This window comes from Budorcas taxicolor, chromosome X (assembly GCF_023091745.1).
Source record: "Budorcas taxicolor isolate Tak-1 chromosome X, Takin1.1, whole genome shotgun sequence".
NCBI lineage: Eukaryota > Metazoa > Chordata > Mammalia > Artiodactyla > Bovidae > Budorcas > Budorcas taxicolor.
The window spans coordinates 14,244,008-14,264,171 of record NC_068935.1 but is presented as its reverse complement, the minus strand read 5'-3'; the positions used below and the strand labels follow the sequence as shown (position 1 = coordinate 14,264,171).

At 41.5% G+C, this 20,164-nt stretch overlaps 1 protein-coding gene across 1 annotated transcript; it reads left to right on the top strand.

The window, feature by feature from the left end:
• Positions 1 to 322: 322 nt before the first annotated feature.
• LOC128070140 (transcription elongation factor A protein-like 8) lies at positions 323 to 18,793 on the top strand. Its single transcript, XM_052663444.1, has 2 exons — positions 323 to 714; positions 18,042 to 18,793. Exons 1-2 carry the CDS (start codon positions 323 to 325, stop codon positions 18,211 to 18,213), a joined length of 564 nt encoding a protein of 187 aa, XP_052519404.1. The 3' UTR covers positions 18,214 to 18,793.
• Positions 18,794 to 20,164: the final 1,371 nt, after the last annotated feature.

The following is a 20,164-nucleotide window of genomic DNA, read 5'->3' as shown; positions in this document are numbered from 1 at the left end:
TATGGGCATAGTCAAGACCAGAGCAAAGTTTAGGGACAAATCTGCTCTTATGGACTTGTCAGCATAGCACACTTAAATGGGAGAAGTACTTACAGAAGTGTCTGCAAGGCGGGCTCATATAAACGTGTGTGCCAACCTTGCAGACACGGGGAAAGAAAGGAGAAAATATATGGGTGGGAGTGCACCTGAAAGTTGGGATAGGCTGATAAAGATCCTAAATCATAGAGGCAACTATTTATCAGGACCTGTATTTCGCCACCTAAATCCTGTCTACTTTGTCTCCATTTTGTCTCCTAACAGGCAAAGGAGGGCAAACCTCAACATGGAGAAGGTCTACAGAGAAAATGAAGGAAAGCTAGAAAATAAAGGAAATTTAGACAATGAGGGAAAGCCAGAAGATGAAGTACAGTCTGAAAATGAAGGACAGTCAAATGAGAAAGAAAAGCTGGAAGTGGAGAGGAAGTCAGAACAGGAACCGGAGGTCCAGAATGAGAGGAAACCAGACAATGAGAGACAACCAGCAGGTGAGGGGAAGCAAGAAAAGCAGGGCAAGTCCGAAGCTGAGAGAAATCCACTCAGGGAAGGCAAGCGGGAATCCCAGGCAAAGCCAGAGAGCCAGTCTCATGCTGCCGAAAAGCGCCCTGCTGAAGATTATGTGCCCCGGAAGGCAAAAAGAAAAACGGACAGGACGATAGAGGATTCCCCCACAGACTGAAGATTCTCCGGGTTGTGGCAGTAGAGGAGATGATCTTTTCATCTGTACTTTCCCCACTAAAGAACACAGATTACTGTTTGTCATAAAATAATAAAAGATTTTAAAAATAGGAAAGTGCATACAAAGCAATCAAAATAACTGTTTAGTGAGTTTATGAAAGTAGGGGATACACTTAAAATTCCTGTTGTCAGGATGTGAAATGATGCGTGAAACACATTATCTCTGGGATTTGAAGCTGGAAGAATCAACTTGGCAGTTATTACAGATTCACTGCTGTAGAAAACAGTCTTGTGATCTGTGAATTGGGGATAAAACTTGCCTTCCAGGGCTATGGAAAAGATCAGATGATACACTGACTGTGTAAGCTGTGTTGGGCTGGCTCCTATGCTCTCCCCTGCACTAGCAAGACCAGAACTCCATCAGATGTTTGGGAGAGGGCTGGGTGAGGTCTCAAGTGTGTCCATAAACAAATTCAGACAGCTGAGAGGTGGGTGCCACTCTGCCCTGGGTAATGCTGTTCCTGAAGCACACTCTACCTCTTCTCATGGGTCCTGTATTCTCTTAAGTGCCCCACTGCTGCTGGAGCAGTGAACTCCTCAAGGTAACACAGCTCCTTTGATTTCTCTAGAGTCTCTAGTGAGTTACACCCCACTATGTTCCCTACTGGCTTCCCAGATGGTGCTAGTGGTAAATAATCCACCTGCCAGTGCAGAAGACATACGAGACATGGGTTTGATCCCTGGGTTGGGAAGATCCCCTGGATAAGGGCATGACAACCCACTCCAGTATTCTCGCCTAAATAATTCACATGGACAAAGGAGCCTGGTGGGCTAAAGTCTATAGGGTTGCAATGAGTCAGACACAACTGAAGCAACTAAACATGTACACACACTCATGTTCCCTACTGAACTAAGGAGAAAGTCCCCCTTCTCACATTCAGTTCAGTTCATTCACTCAGTCATGTCTGACTTTGCAACCCCATGGACTGAAGCACACCAGGCTTCCCTGTCCAGCACCAACTCCCAGAGCTTGCTCAAACTCATGTCTATCGAGTCGGTGATACCATACAACCATTTCATCCTCTCTCATCCCCTTCTCCTAATGCCCTCAATCTTTCCTAGCATCAGGATCATGAGTCAGTTCTTCACCTCAGGTGGCCAAAATATCAGAGCTTCAGCTTCAGCATCAGTCCTTCCAATGAATATTTAGGACTGATTTGCTTTAGGATTGACTGGTTTGATCTCCCTGAAGTCCAAGGGACTCTCAAGAGTCTTTTCCAACAACACAGTTCAAAACTGAAAAAGCATCAGTTCTTCAGCACTCAGCCTTCTTTATGGTCCAGCTCTCATATCCACACATGACTACCGGAAAAACCATAGCTTTGACTATAAGAATCTTTCCTGGCAAAGTAATGTCTCTGCTTTTAAATATGCTGTCTAGGTTGGTCATAGCTTTTCTTCCAAGGATCAAGTGCCTTTTAATTTCATGGCTGCAGTTATCACCTGCAGTGATTTTGGAGCCCAAGAAAATAAAGTCTGACACAGTTTCCATTGCTTCCCCATCTATTTGACATGAAGTGATGGGACCGGTTGCCATGATGTTCATTTTCTGATTGTTGAGCTTTAAGCCAACTTTTTCACTCTCCACTTTCACTTTCATCAAGAGGCTCTTTAGTTCCTCTTTACTTTCTGCCATAAGGGTGGTGTCATCTGCATATCTGAGGTTATGAATATTTCTCCCAGCAACTTGAATCCAGCTTGTGCTTCATCCAGCCTGGCATTTCTCATGATGTACTCTGCATATAAGTTAAATAAGCAGGGTGACAATATACAGCCTTGACTTACTCCTTCCTCAATTTGGAACCAGTCCATTGTTCCATGTCCAGTTCTAACTGTTGCTTCCTGACCTGCATACAGATTTCTCAAGAGGCAGGTCAGGTGGTCTGGTATTCCCATCTCTTGAAGAGTTTTCCATAGTTTGTTGTGATCCACACAGTCAAAGGCTTTAGCATAGTCAATGGGGCAGAAATAGATGTTTTTCTGGAATTCTCTTGCTTTTTCTATGATCCAACAGATATTGGCAATTTGATGTCTGGTTCTTCTGCCTTTTCTAAATCCCGCTTGAACATCTTCAAATTCTCACTTAGCTGGTAAAGAATCCACCTGCAGTGCAGGGGACCCCAGTTTGATTCCTGTGTCAGGAAGATCCGCTGGAGAAGAGATAGGCTACCCACTCCAGTATTCTTGGCCTTCCCTGGTGGCTCAGTCAGTAAAGAATCCTCTTACAATACAGGAGACCTGGATTTGATCCCTGGGTTGGGAAGATCCCCTGGAGAAAGGAATGGTGCCCACTCCCGTATGATAGCCTGGGGAATTCCATGGCCTGCATAGTCCTCGGGGTCATAAAGAGTTGGACGCAACTTCTCACATTATAGTTTTATAAATGCTGACATGAAATGTGAAAAAATGCTTTGCAAAATCTTTCTTTTTGAATTTATCTATTTATTTTTTACTATACGGGGTCTTTGTTGCTGCACACAGACTTTCTCTAGTTGCGGAGAGTGGGGGCTTCTCTCTAGTGTGGTGCATGAGCTTCTCATTATGGTGGCTTCTCTTGTTGCAGGGCACAGGCTCTAGGCGCACAGGCTCAGTAGTTGTGGCTCACAGGCTTAGTTGCTCTGTGGTATCTGGGATCTTCCCGGACCAGGGATTGAACCTGTGTCCCCTTCATTGGCAAGCAGATTCTTTACCACTGGACCACCAGGGAAGTCCCTGCAAAATCTTAATTAATGCATTTTTCAGGCACTATAATTAGCCTACTAGACTTGCTCTTTTCAAAATAAAGATTTTATCTTACTCATTTGGGTACCTATAACACATAATAAAAGCTTTAAAAATCAATACATTAATTACTGAGTCAGAACACCTCAATTCTTGACCCAGTTCTGTCCCTGATTGAATACAATGCCTTGGGCATGTAATTTCATTCTTTAGCAACTGAAACTTGCCAATCCAAAAGGAACATAGCGAGAGGGGTTATACCATAATCCATTGCTAAATAATTCTAACGTTGGATGTATAGTGTTTCTCAAAGTTTGCTAGCTACTAGCAGACAAATCACCTACCTTGATGTGTATCACCTACCTTGATCTGCTTGCTTTCCAAATAAAGTCATTATTCCTTGCCTAAACACCTTGTCTCCCAAATTATTGGTCTGTCATGAGGCGGTGAGCAGAGCGAGCTTGGACTTGGGAACAAGGGCGGCTGAGCCAGCCAGGAGCTTTGCTGCTTGAGGCTAGCTGGCCCTGATCAGGGAATATTGGGGCAAGACCCTAGCAGCTGCTGGGACCATTTGTCCTGAGGATCTTCCCTTCAAAATTCCCTGAAGCGGCACTGGGCAGTTGAAGCAAGGAACCGACAAACTTCTGAGAGTTGACCAACTTGATTTTGTAGAATAAGTTGCTCCAGTGTGCACACTGGGAACATATTCCCCCTTCAATTTGGTCTTTTCCTTTATGGGACAAGTCAGTTTGTTTGATTGGGGTACCTTGTGGGAGAGGGAAATTATTGTTGGACTCTACCTGATTTAGAACCAGTTCGTTGGGAACTAGTTCATTGGTTTTTAGTTTTGTGTGCATTGATGCTAGAATTTGTTTGACACTTTTGTATTGGAATTTGCATTTTTGTGTGTTTTGGTATTATCAAACTTATAAAAATGGGAAATATTTCATCTATCCCAAATATATGGGACATATATGAGATATGTTAAGATCAAGAGTGATGGTCCCTGAATGGGTCACCCAAGTATTATATGATCTTGCAATTAGAATTGTTTTGCAAACGAGCAGGCAAAGGAGATGAGAATCTACAGGTAGACATTTTTATGCTATTTCATCAGGAGAAGAAATCAGAGGGTTGCCCCCTTATGGTATATCAATCTGAAAGGAAACCCAAGGGAGAACCTGTTCTACAAGGAGAAGAGAGAGGAAATGAGAGTGAAGACATATTATTTCAAAACTTAAAACCCCCTCTAGCCTATTCAGCTTTCCCACTGGCTGAACAGGCTGCACTGGCAGTTTTTCCAACTGCCCCTCACCGTGCCACCAACATATTCATTTCTTTCACCACCTCCTGTTTCCCCTACCCATGAAAATCAAACAGAAGTTTTTATGTTCATCCCCAAAGCATAGGGCCCTGGCTTAGCATCACCATCTAAGGCCTTGGATGGACTTGAGGTGTCCAATTCTAATTTCCCCACAGGTGTCCTGGGTAACCGACAGTGGGGAACAAGTTGATTGATTTTCTAACAGATATCACTCCCCAAACCTTCCCTATTTATTTGAAGAGGCTTGTAAGTATTAAACATAGAGGAAACAAAGTTATTCTAGGAGAAACTTCCCTATATCATGGAGATGCAAATGTCCTATCTGATCTTCTCAGGAACCCTCATCTTTGCCACACTTTTAAAATGCAAAATTTGAAAAGATGGTAAAGTAATTTAGAAACTGATTTGTTAAGGGTAAACAGAAATTCCAACTGTGTTTCTGTAAATATTTGGCCATCCAGACAAGTGAGCTTGATTTGTTCCATCTTCCAGAAACCTAACTTTAATCCAACCACTTTTGTAAACTGATGGGTTTTACATTTCTGTACCTGACTCAGGGCTGAAATTGTGAAATGAGAACTATGAGGTCTCTCTGTTTGCTTCTGTGTTTGCATGTGTCTCTGTCTTTGGATAACATTGTTAAGGTTGACTTGTGGATGAGCTCTGTTCAGCTGGCTTAAGGAAAAGTAAGTGCTTACAAACCAAACAATTCTAAGTATAAGAAAAATTAAGCTAAATGAGTTTGTTTCACTTGAACTGGGAAATGTTCAATATTAAATTAATACCTGGCATTTACATTTAAATTTGTTGTTCCAATTAATATAGATCTGTCTTCAAAGTCACCAACATTAAGTATAATACTTTAACTGCATTTAGATTTAATACTAATTAAATGAAATCTTTACTAATTAAATGAAATCTTGTTCTCTGTTACAAATTTGTCAGCAAGAAAAATAACTTGATATGTTGAAACTTTAAAGTAAATATAAACAAAATAAGAGCTTTTAGGTAAACTCTGTAAGAATAATTATGTTTTAAAAATCATCTAAAATAGTCTCTCTGGATTTTAATAACTATTACTTGCCTCTTGGTTTTCACTAGAAATCAAGGTTTTCAAGAGTCAGGGATTCTAAATTAAATATATAATTAGAGCTACTGAAAATAATATTTCAGTATGTGTTTTTGGTTAGGAAGGTATAAGGAATAGAACTACATTTTACTGAGAAAGTTTTATGCATGGTCAGGATTAATGAAATTTAGATTGAAGTTAACTAAGTAAATGGATTTTGATAAGTAAGTTAACACAAGACTAGAATTTGATCTCTCTGTTAGAAGTGCTCCTTTTTGATAACAGATTATATGAGCTTCTGTGCCCTCAGGTGACCCATATTTGTTTTCTTTTAATCATTTTGTGACTTTAGTTTTGTGACTTTAGTTAAATAAGTATTGTTTCACAGTGACCTATGATCCTGTTGTATTTAAAAGCTTTTTGGTATTTTTTGACAAAAGTTCCCAAGTCAAATTATAAGGAAGTTCCTTTGACCTTTAGCTAACTTTGGGATGCTTCAAAGGGCCCCCTGAAACACCCCAGAGAGAGATACTAAATTAGCTAATTTCACTTGGTATGTTAGATTACATGTGAAGTGTTGTCAAAAGAGTAATAAGTCTTCTTATGTTATATTGTATGGTAAATGCTACAGGTATTCTAGAGATTATATGGAGCTCCTAAAACTCTGATACATCCTGGTAAAAATCAATCATACTTCTAGCTATTATATGAAAGTGTTATATGTCCCAGCAGTAACCAAGTTATTTTGTCAATTGCATTATAATCAGATTTAAATGTGCCTCCTGAAGTCTTTTGTCATTATAGAGTTACAGTTTCACTCTGATGCCATTGCAAAAATGCTTCCTCTGCAAGACTGATAAAAAGGACTTCTGGGATAAATACAAGTCTCTGATATTCAGACCATAATCCTGAACTGAGTAAGAAACTGAAGAATGGGAAATCTAATGGCTTTATAACCTGTCAACAGAAGGGATTAGTTACATAGGACTGTGTGAACTGGTGAATATGCTTATAATATTTATGGTTTCTGTCTGAAAAATTACTGACTTAATTCTGTGTCTTTCCAAGGGTGAGGAAAACCTTTCCCTTACACTAATTATGACTTACAGTAATTTGGTAAATTGTTACCACTGTAAACAGAATTGAAACATTTATCTTTTTCTGTTTACCTGGCTGATCCTGCCAGTAGCATATGCTTGTCTCAAAGATTAAGCCATGCATGTCTAAGTACACAGGGCTGGTACTGTGGATGGCTCATTAAATCAGTTATGGTTCCTTTGGTCACTTATATCAACTGAATTACAGCTAGTTACACTAATCATTGTTTTTAATTTGCTCTTTGTTTCCAAATTTTTCTGCTTTGTGTCTCCATGGTGTACTATGTCCTTGTCAATGTTACTAGCTGAATTACTTATATCCTTTCTATTTTATCAGATTGCTGTTTCTCTCAATATCCAGTGTGTAACCAGGACTCCAACAAAACGTCTATGGCTGACAAAAAGAACTATACAGAAATGCTAAGTTCTGGTAGGGAAATCTGTTTCTCACAGGGGTACATGATAGAAATTCTGAAACTAATTTAATCACATACTGCTGCTGCTGCTGCTGCTAAGTCGCTTCAGTCGTGTCCGACTCTGTGCGACCCCATAGACGGCAGCCCACCAGGCTCCCCCGTCCCTGGGATTCTCCAGGCAAGAACACTGGAGTGGGTTGCCATTTCCTTCTCCAATGCATGAGAGTGAAAAGTGAAAGTGAAGTCACTCAGTCGTGTCCGACTCTTAGCGACCCCATGGACTGCAGCCTACCAGGCTCCTCCGTCCCTGGGATTTTCCAGGCAAGAGTACTGGAGTGGGGTGCCATTGCCTTCTCCGAACTATATACTAGAGTTAATTAAATAAGTAAATAAATTATGCATAAAGGAGAACCAGGTTTCTCACTGTCAGAGATAGAAATTAAAAATAAAAAATAAGAGGAGAGGAAGCTAAATGGATATGTGTGGTACTGGATTACAGTCACATGTATTAGTATGAACTTGTGTGTGTCTTTATATCATTTGTATCTATAGAGATACAAATAGCTATAGATATACATGATAAATAAATGTAGAGATTGTATATATACAGTTTGATATGCATCTCCTTGCTCTATCAGCTGAGAAATTTGAGAAGCAATGACACCCAAGTAGCAACCAGAACACCCTGCACTCAGATCTTAATTACTAAATATGATTATCCAATAAAATTAACCAAGACTCCTGAGAGAAATGGCTGATTATTGGGCTGGGAAAAGGATAAAACCAGATGAATCTGGAAGATTTCATAGTACCAGAAAGCAAGGAAGCAGAAAAAGGATAAAGCTATGCCAACCTGAAAGAGCTCCCAATTGCCAAGGCTAGAAAATTTGGGCAAAAACCCCCCAAATGATTGTATTGTGTCATAACCCTGAAGACTTAAAAATCCATGTGTCACACTGATAGGAACGAATAATTGTATGACTAAATAAATGGGGGGTATCTTTCTTACATAATAATTTCAAATATTAAATATAGAAGGAAATGAGGGATATGAAAAGTTACCCTCAGAACATCACAGTAATAATTTTTACAAATCCACAGAATGTTTGCAGTCTCAAGTTATCTGACCCCATATATTTATCAATTACTGTGGTTGTTTTCAGACATATCCACAAATTCTTTGATGTTCCTCCCTCCAGGAGGTAGAGTTCAATTCCCTTCCTCTCTAATATGGGCTAGACTTAGTAACTTGCTTCTAAACAAACAGAATACGAAAAGAGAAAAACAGTAATTTTACAAGTGGAGAAACCCAGCAGTCATCTTAACCAAACGATCAAAGTTAACCTCACCAGTGATCAGTCATGCTGACGTCATGTAACCCTGACATTGTGATAAAAAAGGACACTTTCCCCAGATTAATAACAGCCACTGTAATTACAAGAAAACATAAGACAAATCCAAATTGAGGACCATTTTACAAAATACCTCACTCTTTAGAAGTGTCAAGGTTATGATAAACAAGGAAAGACTGAGAAACTCTCATAGAATAAAGAGACATATTAACCAAATGCAACATTGTGTCCTGGATTGAATCCTGGGACAAGAAAAGGATAGTAGTGAAAAACCTGGAGAAATCGGAATAATTCTGTAATTTAGTTAATAGTAGTACACAAATGTTCATTTGTTTTTTTATAAATGTACAACAATTATTAGGCAAAGCAGGATGAAGTGTTTACAGAAATGCTTTGTACTACCTTTCAAATACTTCTTTAGAACTAAAATTATTTCAACACAAAACGTTTAAAAAATAAACCAGACTGAGTTTTAAGAACCCAAAACAAAACTCTCTTAATGAATGAAAGTGATTGAATAGTTGAGAAAACAAACTGAAAACATAATTGAACAAATTCATTATTCAGTGAGAAAGGGAAGATTTGACAGACCACAGCTGACAGCAATTACTGGAAAAAATAAAATTATTCCATGATAATACCAGAAAATTAGAACTACTTAATAAATTCATTGCATGCATATATATATATATATATATATATGCACTATGTGTTTGCGTGTGGAAGAGTACTCTCTAAATACTGTTCTGCCACTTTATACACTCAAAAATATGACTTCAATATCATCCGCTGTTACTGCATGTGCAATATTTCATTACTTTTAATTTCTGCACAACTTCCACAGTATGGATAATTTATTTAACCATTCTCTTCTGAGTGAAAGTTTAAATCATTTCTGTCACCTTGAACTTTCATCACTGGAATGGTTACAAAGTTGAACCAGATAAGGTTTTTTGTTCTAATGGACTTACAGATAAATAAGGGATTCAAAGCAGAAAGTCAAAAAACCAGGGGGAAAGCCTTAGGATAGGTAAATAGAATGCCTCAAGGATAAGGTAGCACAGGCAACTAAGGCAGAATCAAGAGGTCAGCAAAAAGACTTTCTTTCCACTATAAACTTAATTTTTAAAAGCACCCGGAGAGCAGCAATAGCACTGTCTCCCCAACAACTCTGTTTTTTGCCACAGGAAAAAGTTGCCTGGTCTAAGCTGTAGTACAGCTGACATGTGCCTCCCTGCAACCCAGCAACATGCTCCACGTAGACATGAATCTCACAGCTTACGCAAAGCAATCTCAAGAATCCAGCTGAGGTGAGTCTTGAGCATTCTGTCACGTAGTAGGAAAGTCTAAGCAGACCAACTCAAGGATTCCTAGGACTGTGGCCAACACAGAGACCATGGGGACATATGAAATGGCAGTGGCTATGATACAGCATTTCAGGTTCACAGTAACTCATCAACATTATGCCCTTGATAACTAGAAACTCTTGACTACACTAATCTACAATGTGTGCAGCATTTAGCTGAGAGTTCAGGAAAGAGGGCAGAATTATCTAGAAGAGATGAAAGTTGCACTTCACATTATGTTCATTTGCTTGGATGTAGCAAATGTCTGTTTTGGAGAGTTTTTGGACCTTGTGAAACTTATGCATGCCAAATTCCCAAAAGTGAAGAACACAGTGACAGGAGGGATGGTAGATGACTTTACTTTCTGGGTTTTTGTTGTTGTTGTTGTTTTGAGTTTACTTTCTGAAGCAGGGCTTCCCTCATGGCTCAGAGGTTAAAGCGTCTGCCTGCAATGTGGGAGACCTGGGTTCAATCCCTGGGTTGGGAAAATCCCCTGGAGAAGGAAAAGGCAATCCACTCCAGTATTCTTGCCTGGAGAATCTCATGGACAGAGGAGGCTGATAGGCTGCAGTCCATGGGGTCGCAAAGAGTCGGACACGACTGAGCGACTTCACTTTCACTCACTTCTGAAGCAGAGACATATAATCTAAGTAGAAGTCTGCTTGGGCACTGTGTGCACCACTCACATCAGAACATGAGTGGATTCATGCTCAGCTGAGCAAAGTGGTGAAATGTGTTGGGTCTACTTCCATTCCAGAGGGTTTATCATCTCAGATGGCAGCTGCTTCAGTCCATGCTCTGAAGCCAAACCTTTGGATCTGCAGCAGATTCAGCCGTGTCGGGAGGGATGTTTTCAAGCCACAGACAGCGTACCAGAGAAACGAGGGAGAGAAACAGCCATCTCAAGCTCTTCTGTGGGATAAGCTTCGAAAGAACAATAAGAAATATGCAGGAGTTGTTGAATTCAGAGCTTCAGAAAATAACTTCTAAAGGGAGCATAGAAAACAATATTCTAGATGCCATAGGCCTGTTTAAGAGCTCCTTTCTCCTCCCCTCACACCACTTGAAAGGCTGTGGACTTTGGAGCTATCCCTAGGGCTCTCTTGGTGCACAAAAACAGAATATTGATTGGGTCAGAGGGGCAGGGTGTCTACTCTCCAGAAGTCACGTCTTCATTATTTAAATCAATGTGTACCTCCTCTTCTTTCCTTTTTAAAAATAGTTCTTAATTGACTATAATGCTCTTGTTTCCAAAAATCTTACATTGAAAAGCTACTGTGATTAACTTAATTTAAAAGTAGCTGAAGCAAAAATATACAATAGAGAAAAGACAATCTCTTTAACAAGTGATGCTGGGGAAACTGGTCAACCACCTGTAAAAGAATGAAACTAGAACACTTTCTAACACCATACACAAAAATAAACTCAAAATGGATTAAAGACCAGAAACTATAAAACTCCTAGAGGAGAACATAGGCAAAACACTCTCCGACATAAATCACAGCAGGATCCACTATGACCCACCTCTCAGAGTAATGGAAATAAAAGCAAAAATAAACAAATGGGACCTAATTAAACTTAAAAACTTTTGCACAATGAAGGAGCCTATAAGCAAGGTGAAAAGGCAGCCTTCACGATGGGAGAAAATAATAGCAAATGAAGCAACTGACAAAGAATTATCTCCAAAATATGCAAGCAGCTCATGCAGCTCAATTCCAGAAAAATAAATGACCCAATCAAAAAATGAGCCAAAGAACTAAACAGACATTTCTCCAAAGAAGACATACAGATGGCTAACAAACACATGAAAAGATGCTCAACATCACTCATTATCAGAGAAATTAAAATCAAAACCACAAGGAGGTACCATCTCACGCTGGTCAGAATGGCTGCTATCAAAAAGTCTACAAACAACAAATGCTGGAGAGGGTGCGGAGAACAGGGAACCCTCTTACACTGTTGTTGGGCTGCAAAGTAGTACAGCCACTATGGAGAACAGTGTGCAGATTCCTTAAAAAACTGGAAATAGAACTGTCATATGACCCAGCAATTGCACTGCTGGGCATACACACCGAGGAAACCAGAATTGAAAGAGACACGTATACCCCATGTTTATCACAGCACTGTTTACAATAGCTAGGAAATGGAAGCAACCTGGGTATCTATTGGCAGACGAACGGGTAAGAAAGTTGTGGTAATATACACAATGGAATATTACTCAGCTATAAAAAAGAACACATTTGAGTCAGTTCTAATGAGGTGGATGAATCTGGACCCTATTATACACAGTGAAGTAAGTCAGAAAGAAAAACACCAATACAGTATATTAATGCATCTATAGGTCAGGAAGCAACAGTTAGAACTGGACATGGAACAACAGACTGGTTCCAAATAGGAAAAGAAGTACGTCAAGGCTGTATATTGTCACCCTGCTTATTTAACTTATATGCAGAGTACATCATGAGAAACGCTGGGCTGGAAGAAACACAAGGTGGAATCAAGATTGCCGGGAGAAATAGCAATAACCTCAGATATGCAGATGACACCACCCTTATGGCAGAAGGTGAAGAGGAACTAAAAAGCCTCTTGATGAAAGTGAAAGAGGAGAGTGAAAAAGTTGGCTTAAAGTTCAACATTCAGAAAACTAAGATCATGGCATCTGGTCCCATCACTTCATGGGAAATAGATGGGGAAACAGTGGCAACAGTGTCAGACTTTATTTTGGGGGCTCCAAAATCACTGCAGATGGTGACTGCAGCCATGAAATTAAAAGACGCTTACTCCTTGGAAGGAAGGTTATGACCAACCTAGATAGCATATTCAAAAGCAGAGACATTACTTTGCCAACAAAGGTCCATCTAGTCAAGGCTATGGCTTTTCCAGTGGTCATGTATGGATGTGAGAGTTGGACTGTGAAGAAAGCTGAGCGCCAAAGAATTGATGCTTTTGAACTGTGGTGTTGGAGAAGATTCTTGCGAGTCCCTTGGACTGCAAGGAGATCCAACCAGTCCATTCTGAAGGAGATCAGCCCTGGGATTTCTTTGGAAGGAATGATGCTAAAGCTGAGACTCCAGTACTTTGGCCACCTCATGTGAAGAGTTGACTCATTGGAAAAGACTCTGATGCTGGGAGGGATTGGGGGCAGGAGGAGAAGGGGATGCCAGGGGATGAGATGGCTGAATGGCATCACCGACTCAATGGATGTGAGTTTGAGTGAACTCCGAGAGTTGGTGATGGACAGTGAGGCCTGGCGTACTGCGATTCATGGGGTCACACAGAGTCGGACACGACTGAGCGACTGAACTGATGGAATTTAGGAAGATGGTAACAACGACCCTATATGCCAAGACAGCAAAAGAGACACAGATGTAAGGAATAGATTTTTGGACACAGGGCACTCAAAGCTGGTGCAGTGGGACAACCCAGAGGGATGGGATGGGGAGGGAGGTGGGAGGGGGGTTCAGGACAGGGGGTGGGGCGGGACACATGTACACCTGTGGCTGATTCGTGTCAAAGTATGGCAAAACCCACCACAATATTGTAATTACCTTCCAATTAAAATAAATTAATAAAAAAAAAGTAGCTGAGTGCTCTACTGATGTACTGAAATTGCTCAGGGACAAAGATGAAGGTGGAGGCATGTACCATCTGGCTCTTGGTCAGGTGTGCACCAGTGAGCTGACTGATCTCTCTTATGACTATTTAGGAAAACAGGGCAATATCCTCTGTCAGTAGCTCCATAAAAATGGTGTTAGTGTTGTTCTGACTACCCATAAGCAGAATAAACAGAGGAGGAGACAGTGAAATTTCTGCTCCAGTTTTGAGCAAGCAGGGAAGGTTCATCTGTGAGCCAATTGGCATACAGCTCCTTCTGAATCTCTGAAATTTCTGGGAGATGCACTGTTTAAAATCCCAATAGCCACTCAAGCAGCTTGAGAGCTGGAGCCTGCCCCTACTCCCCATTAGCAACCCACATCTGAATATTTGCCTGGTTCGATAACCCCACCCAACATACACACTAATACACAGGAAAGGGGAAAGGTACAAGGCAACCTTTGCTGAGGGTAATATGAGGGGTTCAGACCCTATGTGCAGCATTGACAGGGGAGTGAGAGCTCACTTACAGCTGGGGAGGCTTTTTAGAGGCTCGGTGATGGAGCTAGGTCCCTAAGAATGAGCAGGACCAGGATCTAGGAGGAAGAGGAGTGCAATCAGGAGGAAGAAAATGGGGTGCAAGGACAAAGAGAGAGAAGAAAGCACACTTGGGCACAGTGAATGAGAGTTCCTTTTGGATGGGGCAGAAAAGTAGATGACAAGTGTGGCTCAATTCTGATCAACAGTGAAGGTCAGGATGAGAAAAGCAGGATATACTTCACAGATGGGTTGCCATCCAGAGCCTTTGAGCAGGAGAATGACAAGTTGAAAATAAGGAAGAGTGAATTTAATTTGACAGAAATGTGCAAAGTAAATTGAGAGGGGATAAGGAGGTATGAAGGTAGACAGGTCAGAGAATAGGTTACCCTAACAGTCTGGTTTGAAGCAATCACGGCCTAACCCTGTACACAAATGTTTACAGCAACTCTTTTCATTATTACTCAAAACTGGGAAGAACAAAAATGTCCTACTGAGGGTAAATGGACAAATAAACTGGAACATATTTATACAAAATACTACTCAGTAAAAAGAAAAAATGGGTTATTAGTACATGAAACAGCTTAAATGATGAATCTCTAGGGCATTATGCTGAGTGAATGAAGCCTGTCTCTAAATGTGACATATTATAGATTTCATTTATATAACATTCTGAAAAAGAGGAAATGATAGATGAGAGGTTGCCAAAGTTCATGGAAGCGGGTAAAGTATAACTGCACTAGGTTTTTTTTCAGGGGTGAATGAACTGTATCCTGACTATGGTGGTACTTCCACAAATATATACATTTCTTAAATTTCATAGAACTATACACCCTAAACAACGTTAATTTCACTATATGATAATTTTTTAAAATATAAATTTCCCCCATTAAATATAAGGGAGATATATTGTGGTAATGGTTACCTCTTTATAATTCAATAGCTATATTTATATTAAATACTCTCCCTTGAATACTAGGAAATGTATCCCTCAACTGTGGAATAAATAATCAAGCTTAAATATAAATTGTGAAACATAAAAACAACAAAAATACTTCTTCCAACCCTGCTTTCTCTGTGGTGGGCTCTGTCTTTGGCTACCACATCCCACCATGACCACCCTAGATAAGAAACCCCTCTTTGCCTCTTTCCCTGACCCTCCAGCAGGCTCCACTGGCCAGACTGCCATTCCTGGTACCAACATACCTCCAAGTACCAGTGGATGCTGGGTTGCAAGAATATCAGTTTCCTCTTTTAACCAATATTTTTACAGCAATGATGTTCTCTCTGCTTTCCGATTATAACAATTACGTATGTTGTTCATGGAACAAACTGATACCAGAATACCTCAAGGGCAGCCTGCATGAATGAAAATTCCACAAAGCCTCACACCAAACTGTCAGAACTCACCAGGAACTCTCTCCTTTCTGTACTCCAAGAGTGTGTGAGAGTTATTTTCCAACACATTTTTTTTTTTGAGTTTCAAATTAAAGTAGACTCCATGGAAAGGAGGGTTTTCTATAGATTAATCTGATTAGCAAAACACTGGATTCTACAGAGGCCATAAGAAGAGGAAGCCTGAAGCCTCCACTTAAAACAACCAGAAGCCATGCAACAGTCCTCACAAACGGTCAGACATCTAACACTTTACAACGTGAGTTTAACCAGAAAGAAAAACTAGTGGATTATTTACATAAAGCTGCTAACAAGAGAAAACTGGGCCTCTTCCCACCGGTTAATTTGGCCTGTTTTAAAAGGTGCTGTTTTAATAAGATTTAAAAAAACATTTTCTAACACATCAATATGTTGTGAAAACAGTCATTTCATTTGCAGCTATCAGAAAACTTTTCCAAAGTCTTAAAAATTGATGTAACTAATTTGTCTTCCATATTGTGTCAAATATTGCTTATGTGGCATTTCTTTTTTAAACATCATTTTTAGAGAGTAAGCTTATTGTTTAAAACATTAAAGCAGAAAACTATTTAAGAGAACTAGTAAAAAAAAATCCCACACTCTCACTCCCAGATTCTTTTCTAGCCGCCCTCTTGCCCCGATCTACCACCTTCGCCCATTTTAATGCTAGACAGGACTCCAAGGGAAATGGTGGACTGTAGGATATTGGGGGGAAGAGAGGAGGTGAAATTGGAAGCAGGAGAGAGATGATTCCCCAAAGAAGGAGAAATTGTCTATTCACCCCGAGAGGCTGATTCTCCCTGGTAACCCGAGAAAGACGAATAGAAACTGCAGGAAGAAGATACCAGTTTTATTGTCTCTGATTGGCAAATATGAAAGAAAAGATTGACAGTATCAAATGGAGGGAACGCAGGGGGCGGGCTGCAGTGTTAAATGGGAGGAGTAACCGAGGACTCGAGCTCATTGATGACGCGGCCCTCACGTGACCAGGAGTCGACGTGTGCAGAAGTCCTTATAGTCCAGGGCCTGTTTCCCAGGAGCAGCTCCCTATAGCTGGAGAAGAAAAGTGCCCGGGATCCTTTCAGGTCAGTATAAAGCCGGGCGCTGCCTTCGGGACGCTGGGGTCTAGAAGTCAGATAGCAGAAACCGAGCGTAGCCGGTACTACTTTCCTAACACCACGGTTCCGCTAAACTTCCATTTTTGTGCGGGGAATTTTGGGCAGTTTGGGGGTGGAGAAGGAGAAGGGTAGCTAATTGAGGATCCCAAGAGAGACACAGAAACAATTTAGGAACAACTTGAGTCGCTCACTCTCTGCCTGAAGGGAACCGGTGGGCACCGGGGAGGGAGGGCGGGGTTGCCTTAAAAGGATCGCGAGGATGAGGACGTGGGGAAACTTTCAGACGAACAAGGCCTAGAATCGTTTAAGGGACCCGTGATTCAGGTACTGACCTCCTCACCGAGCAGTCTTGTCGGTCTGCAGGACTCTTGGTCTTTGGGGAGCGACCCAAATCGACTGAGGGAAGAGGGAGGAAAATTCCCTGGATCCCTGCAGGTCAGTGCAAAGCTGCAGTTGCCTCCTGTTCCTGGGGGTGGGGGTGGGGGTGGGGGGGTGAGCGCGGATGACACCGAAGCCCATCCCGGGGTCACTGCAGCCTCTCCCCATCCGGATGAAGCGCCAGAGGCCTGTGCAGAGCCTGCAGCGGAAATGGGGCGGGGGAAGGGGGAGACTGGAGAGACGTGGAAGGCGGAGGGGAGGCCAGAGACTGGACCAGCCGGTCTCAGGTGAGAGGTAGGAGGTTGGAATGGCTTGGGAAAGCCTAAAAGGGCGGGAGTGTTGGAGATCGGAGGCGAGGGAGGGGTTAATCGCTTCCGCGCTTCTCGCTGCTCCCTGCTCCTGTTTCGGTGCTAGGAGAGGCCTGTAGCAGGGCCTGCTGGGAAATGGTGGGCTGGAGCGCGAGGAGAGAAGATGGAGCTGGAGCGGGAGGCGGAGGGTGAGGAGGGGGAGAGAGGGGCAGAGCCAGGGGAGTTCGGAGCCTGAGGATCTAGCCTTTTCTAGTTGGAAAACTTTGACAGTTAAGAGACCTAAATGAGAAGAAGCCAGTCTCTATGGAAGCCCATACTCTAGCTGCTGGTTCATTTGCCTGGCATCTAGTTGTTCTGTTCCTTTGTTTTCCAGGGTTAATTTATTCAAAAAGGAAATCGAAAAATACTCAACATGCAAAAGTCTTGTGGAGAAAATGAAAGAAAACCACAGAACATGCCAAAGGCTGAGGAAGACCGCCCTTTGGAAGCTGTACCACAGGAGGCAGAAGGAAATCCTCAACCTTCTGAAGAAGGTGTAAGCCAGGAAGCAGAAGGAAACCTTAGAGGAGGGCTGACTCAGCCTGGTCAGGGATATAAAGAGGACACTCCCGTTAGGCATTTGGACCCTGAAGAAATGATAAGAGGAGCAGATGAGTTGGAAAGGCTTAGGGAAGAGATAAGAAGAGTAAGAAACAAGTTTGTGATGATGCATTGGAAGCAAAGACATTCACGCAGCCGTCCTTATCCCGTGTGCTTTAGGCCTTGAATTCTTTTTTTTTTCTGATATTAAAATCTTGCCCCAGCTTTCTGTTAGCATTTCCTGATGTATCTGTGACTTTTGCTTTATTTTTAATCATCTGGTGGAGTTTTGTTTTAGGTATAGTTTCCTTGTTTTCAGCATCTGCATTTTGTATTTTGACACATTCTCTAGGTCTATTTTTCGATTGGGAAATTTCACACATATGCATGAAAATATGTTCATTTCATCTTATAAAGTAAAACATAACAGGTTACAAAGCAGCATATTTAGTACCAGCTCACATATGTAGGAGAAAGTCTCAAATTGTGTGTGTGCACGCGTGTGTATACATACATGCATATATCAGAAATCTAACTGTGCTTGTTTCTGTGTGCTGTTTTTTTTTTGCTTATATGTATTTTTTAATGAACACATCACACACACAAAGAGAATTAAAGTTTTTTTATTAATTAAGAGTCAAATAATTTGCAACCAGCTTATAAGGGCAATGGGGGCACTTAAACTCTTGATAAAAGAACTATTAAAAAAATGTAAACCTCGAAATACCTCTGGATCTCTTAGCCAGAGGAATAAAACTGGCAATTATTACAGATACACTTGCTTAAGACTTGATCTTTTCATGGGAAAACCCTTATCTCACAGGGCTGCTGTGGGGAAGAAATGAGGTGACTGAGCTGTACTTGGTGGGCTCTTGTTCCCACCTAGGCATATAGAACCCCAACCCATTGTAGAACATCAGTTTTGAGGGAGGGTCCTAGTGTGACAACCTGTGCTCAGGAACAAGTCCAATAGGCAGGGAGGTGGGGTCTTCCATGCCAGGCCTCTGCTGTTGAGCTCCACCCCTGGTTTCCCTGGGTCCTGCCATGCCTGCTGGGCACTGGAGTCCTCCAGTGCCAAAACCCCACTGAGTTTCCTGGTGTCCCCAGTGGGTTGAATCCCTACTCTTGTCTTCTAAATCTCTCTCTGCTTTATAACGATGCCTAACAGTGGGAGGACTTCCCAGGTGGCCTGAGTGGTAAAGAATCCGCCTCCAATGCAGGAGACACAGGTTTGATCCCTGGGTCGGGAAGATCCCCTGGAGAAGGAAATGGCAACCCACTCTAGTATTCTTGCCTGAAAAACCCTATGGACAGAGGAGCCTGGCGGGTTATAGCCCAGGGGGTCGCAAAGAGTCAGACATGACTTAGCAACTAAAAAACAACAACCACTGGGGGGCTGTTCCAGGATTGCATGGGCCACAGTGTGATGCAGAATTCTTAGCAATAGTCCCATCCAATTTCAACCACAGGATACCTCATCCCTAGGAGTCAGACATGATGAGTCCATTTTGGGAATTGGACTAGAGTTCAAATTTGAGTAAAAGATGCCACTCTACAGTCAGAGTTTCTGCATTAAGTCTAAAAAACTGAAGTTTTGTCTTTTGTGGGATGATCTCTCCCTGAAGGCTCCTGGCAGGCCTGTCCTACTGGTTCAGAAGACTCAGAATATGTGTAAATTGCAAAAAGTAATACAGGAAACAGATCTAAGGGAACAGTTCCCTTCATCCCATCCCCAATCGATAATGTGGGGGAAAAAAAACTTGAAAGGTAAAAACTTTATAAATACACTTAAAGTAGAATGGCTACTATATAAATATTAGAAATTATATTTTCCCTACAGAATAAAGACTATCTTTTCCTTCTGATATCCACACATACTTGTGATACATCATGTTTCAATATTTAATTGATCTTTTATTTAATTGATTTTCTGATTGATTTTTGCTAAGGAGCCAGTTGTTGTTTAGTCACTAAATTGTGTCCAGCTGTTTTGCAACCCCATGGACTGTAGCCCACCAGGCTCCTCTGTCCATGCAATTTTTTCAGGCAAGAATATTGGAGTGGATTGCCATTTCCTTCTCCAGGGGATCTTCCCAACCCAGGGATTGAACCAGCATCTCCTGCATTGCAGGTGGATT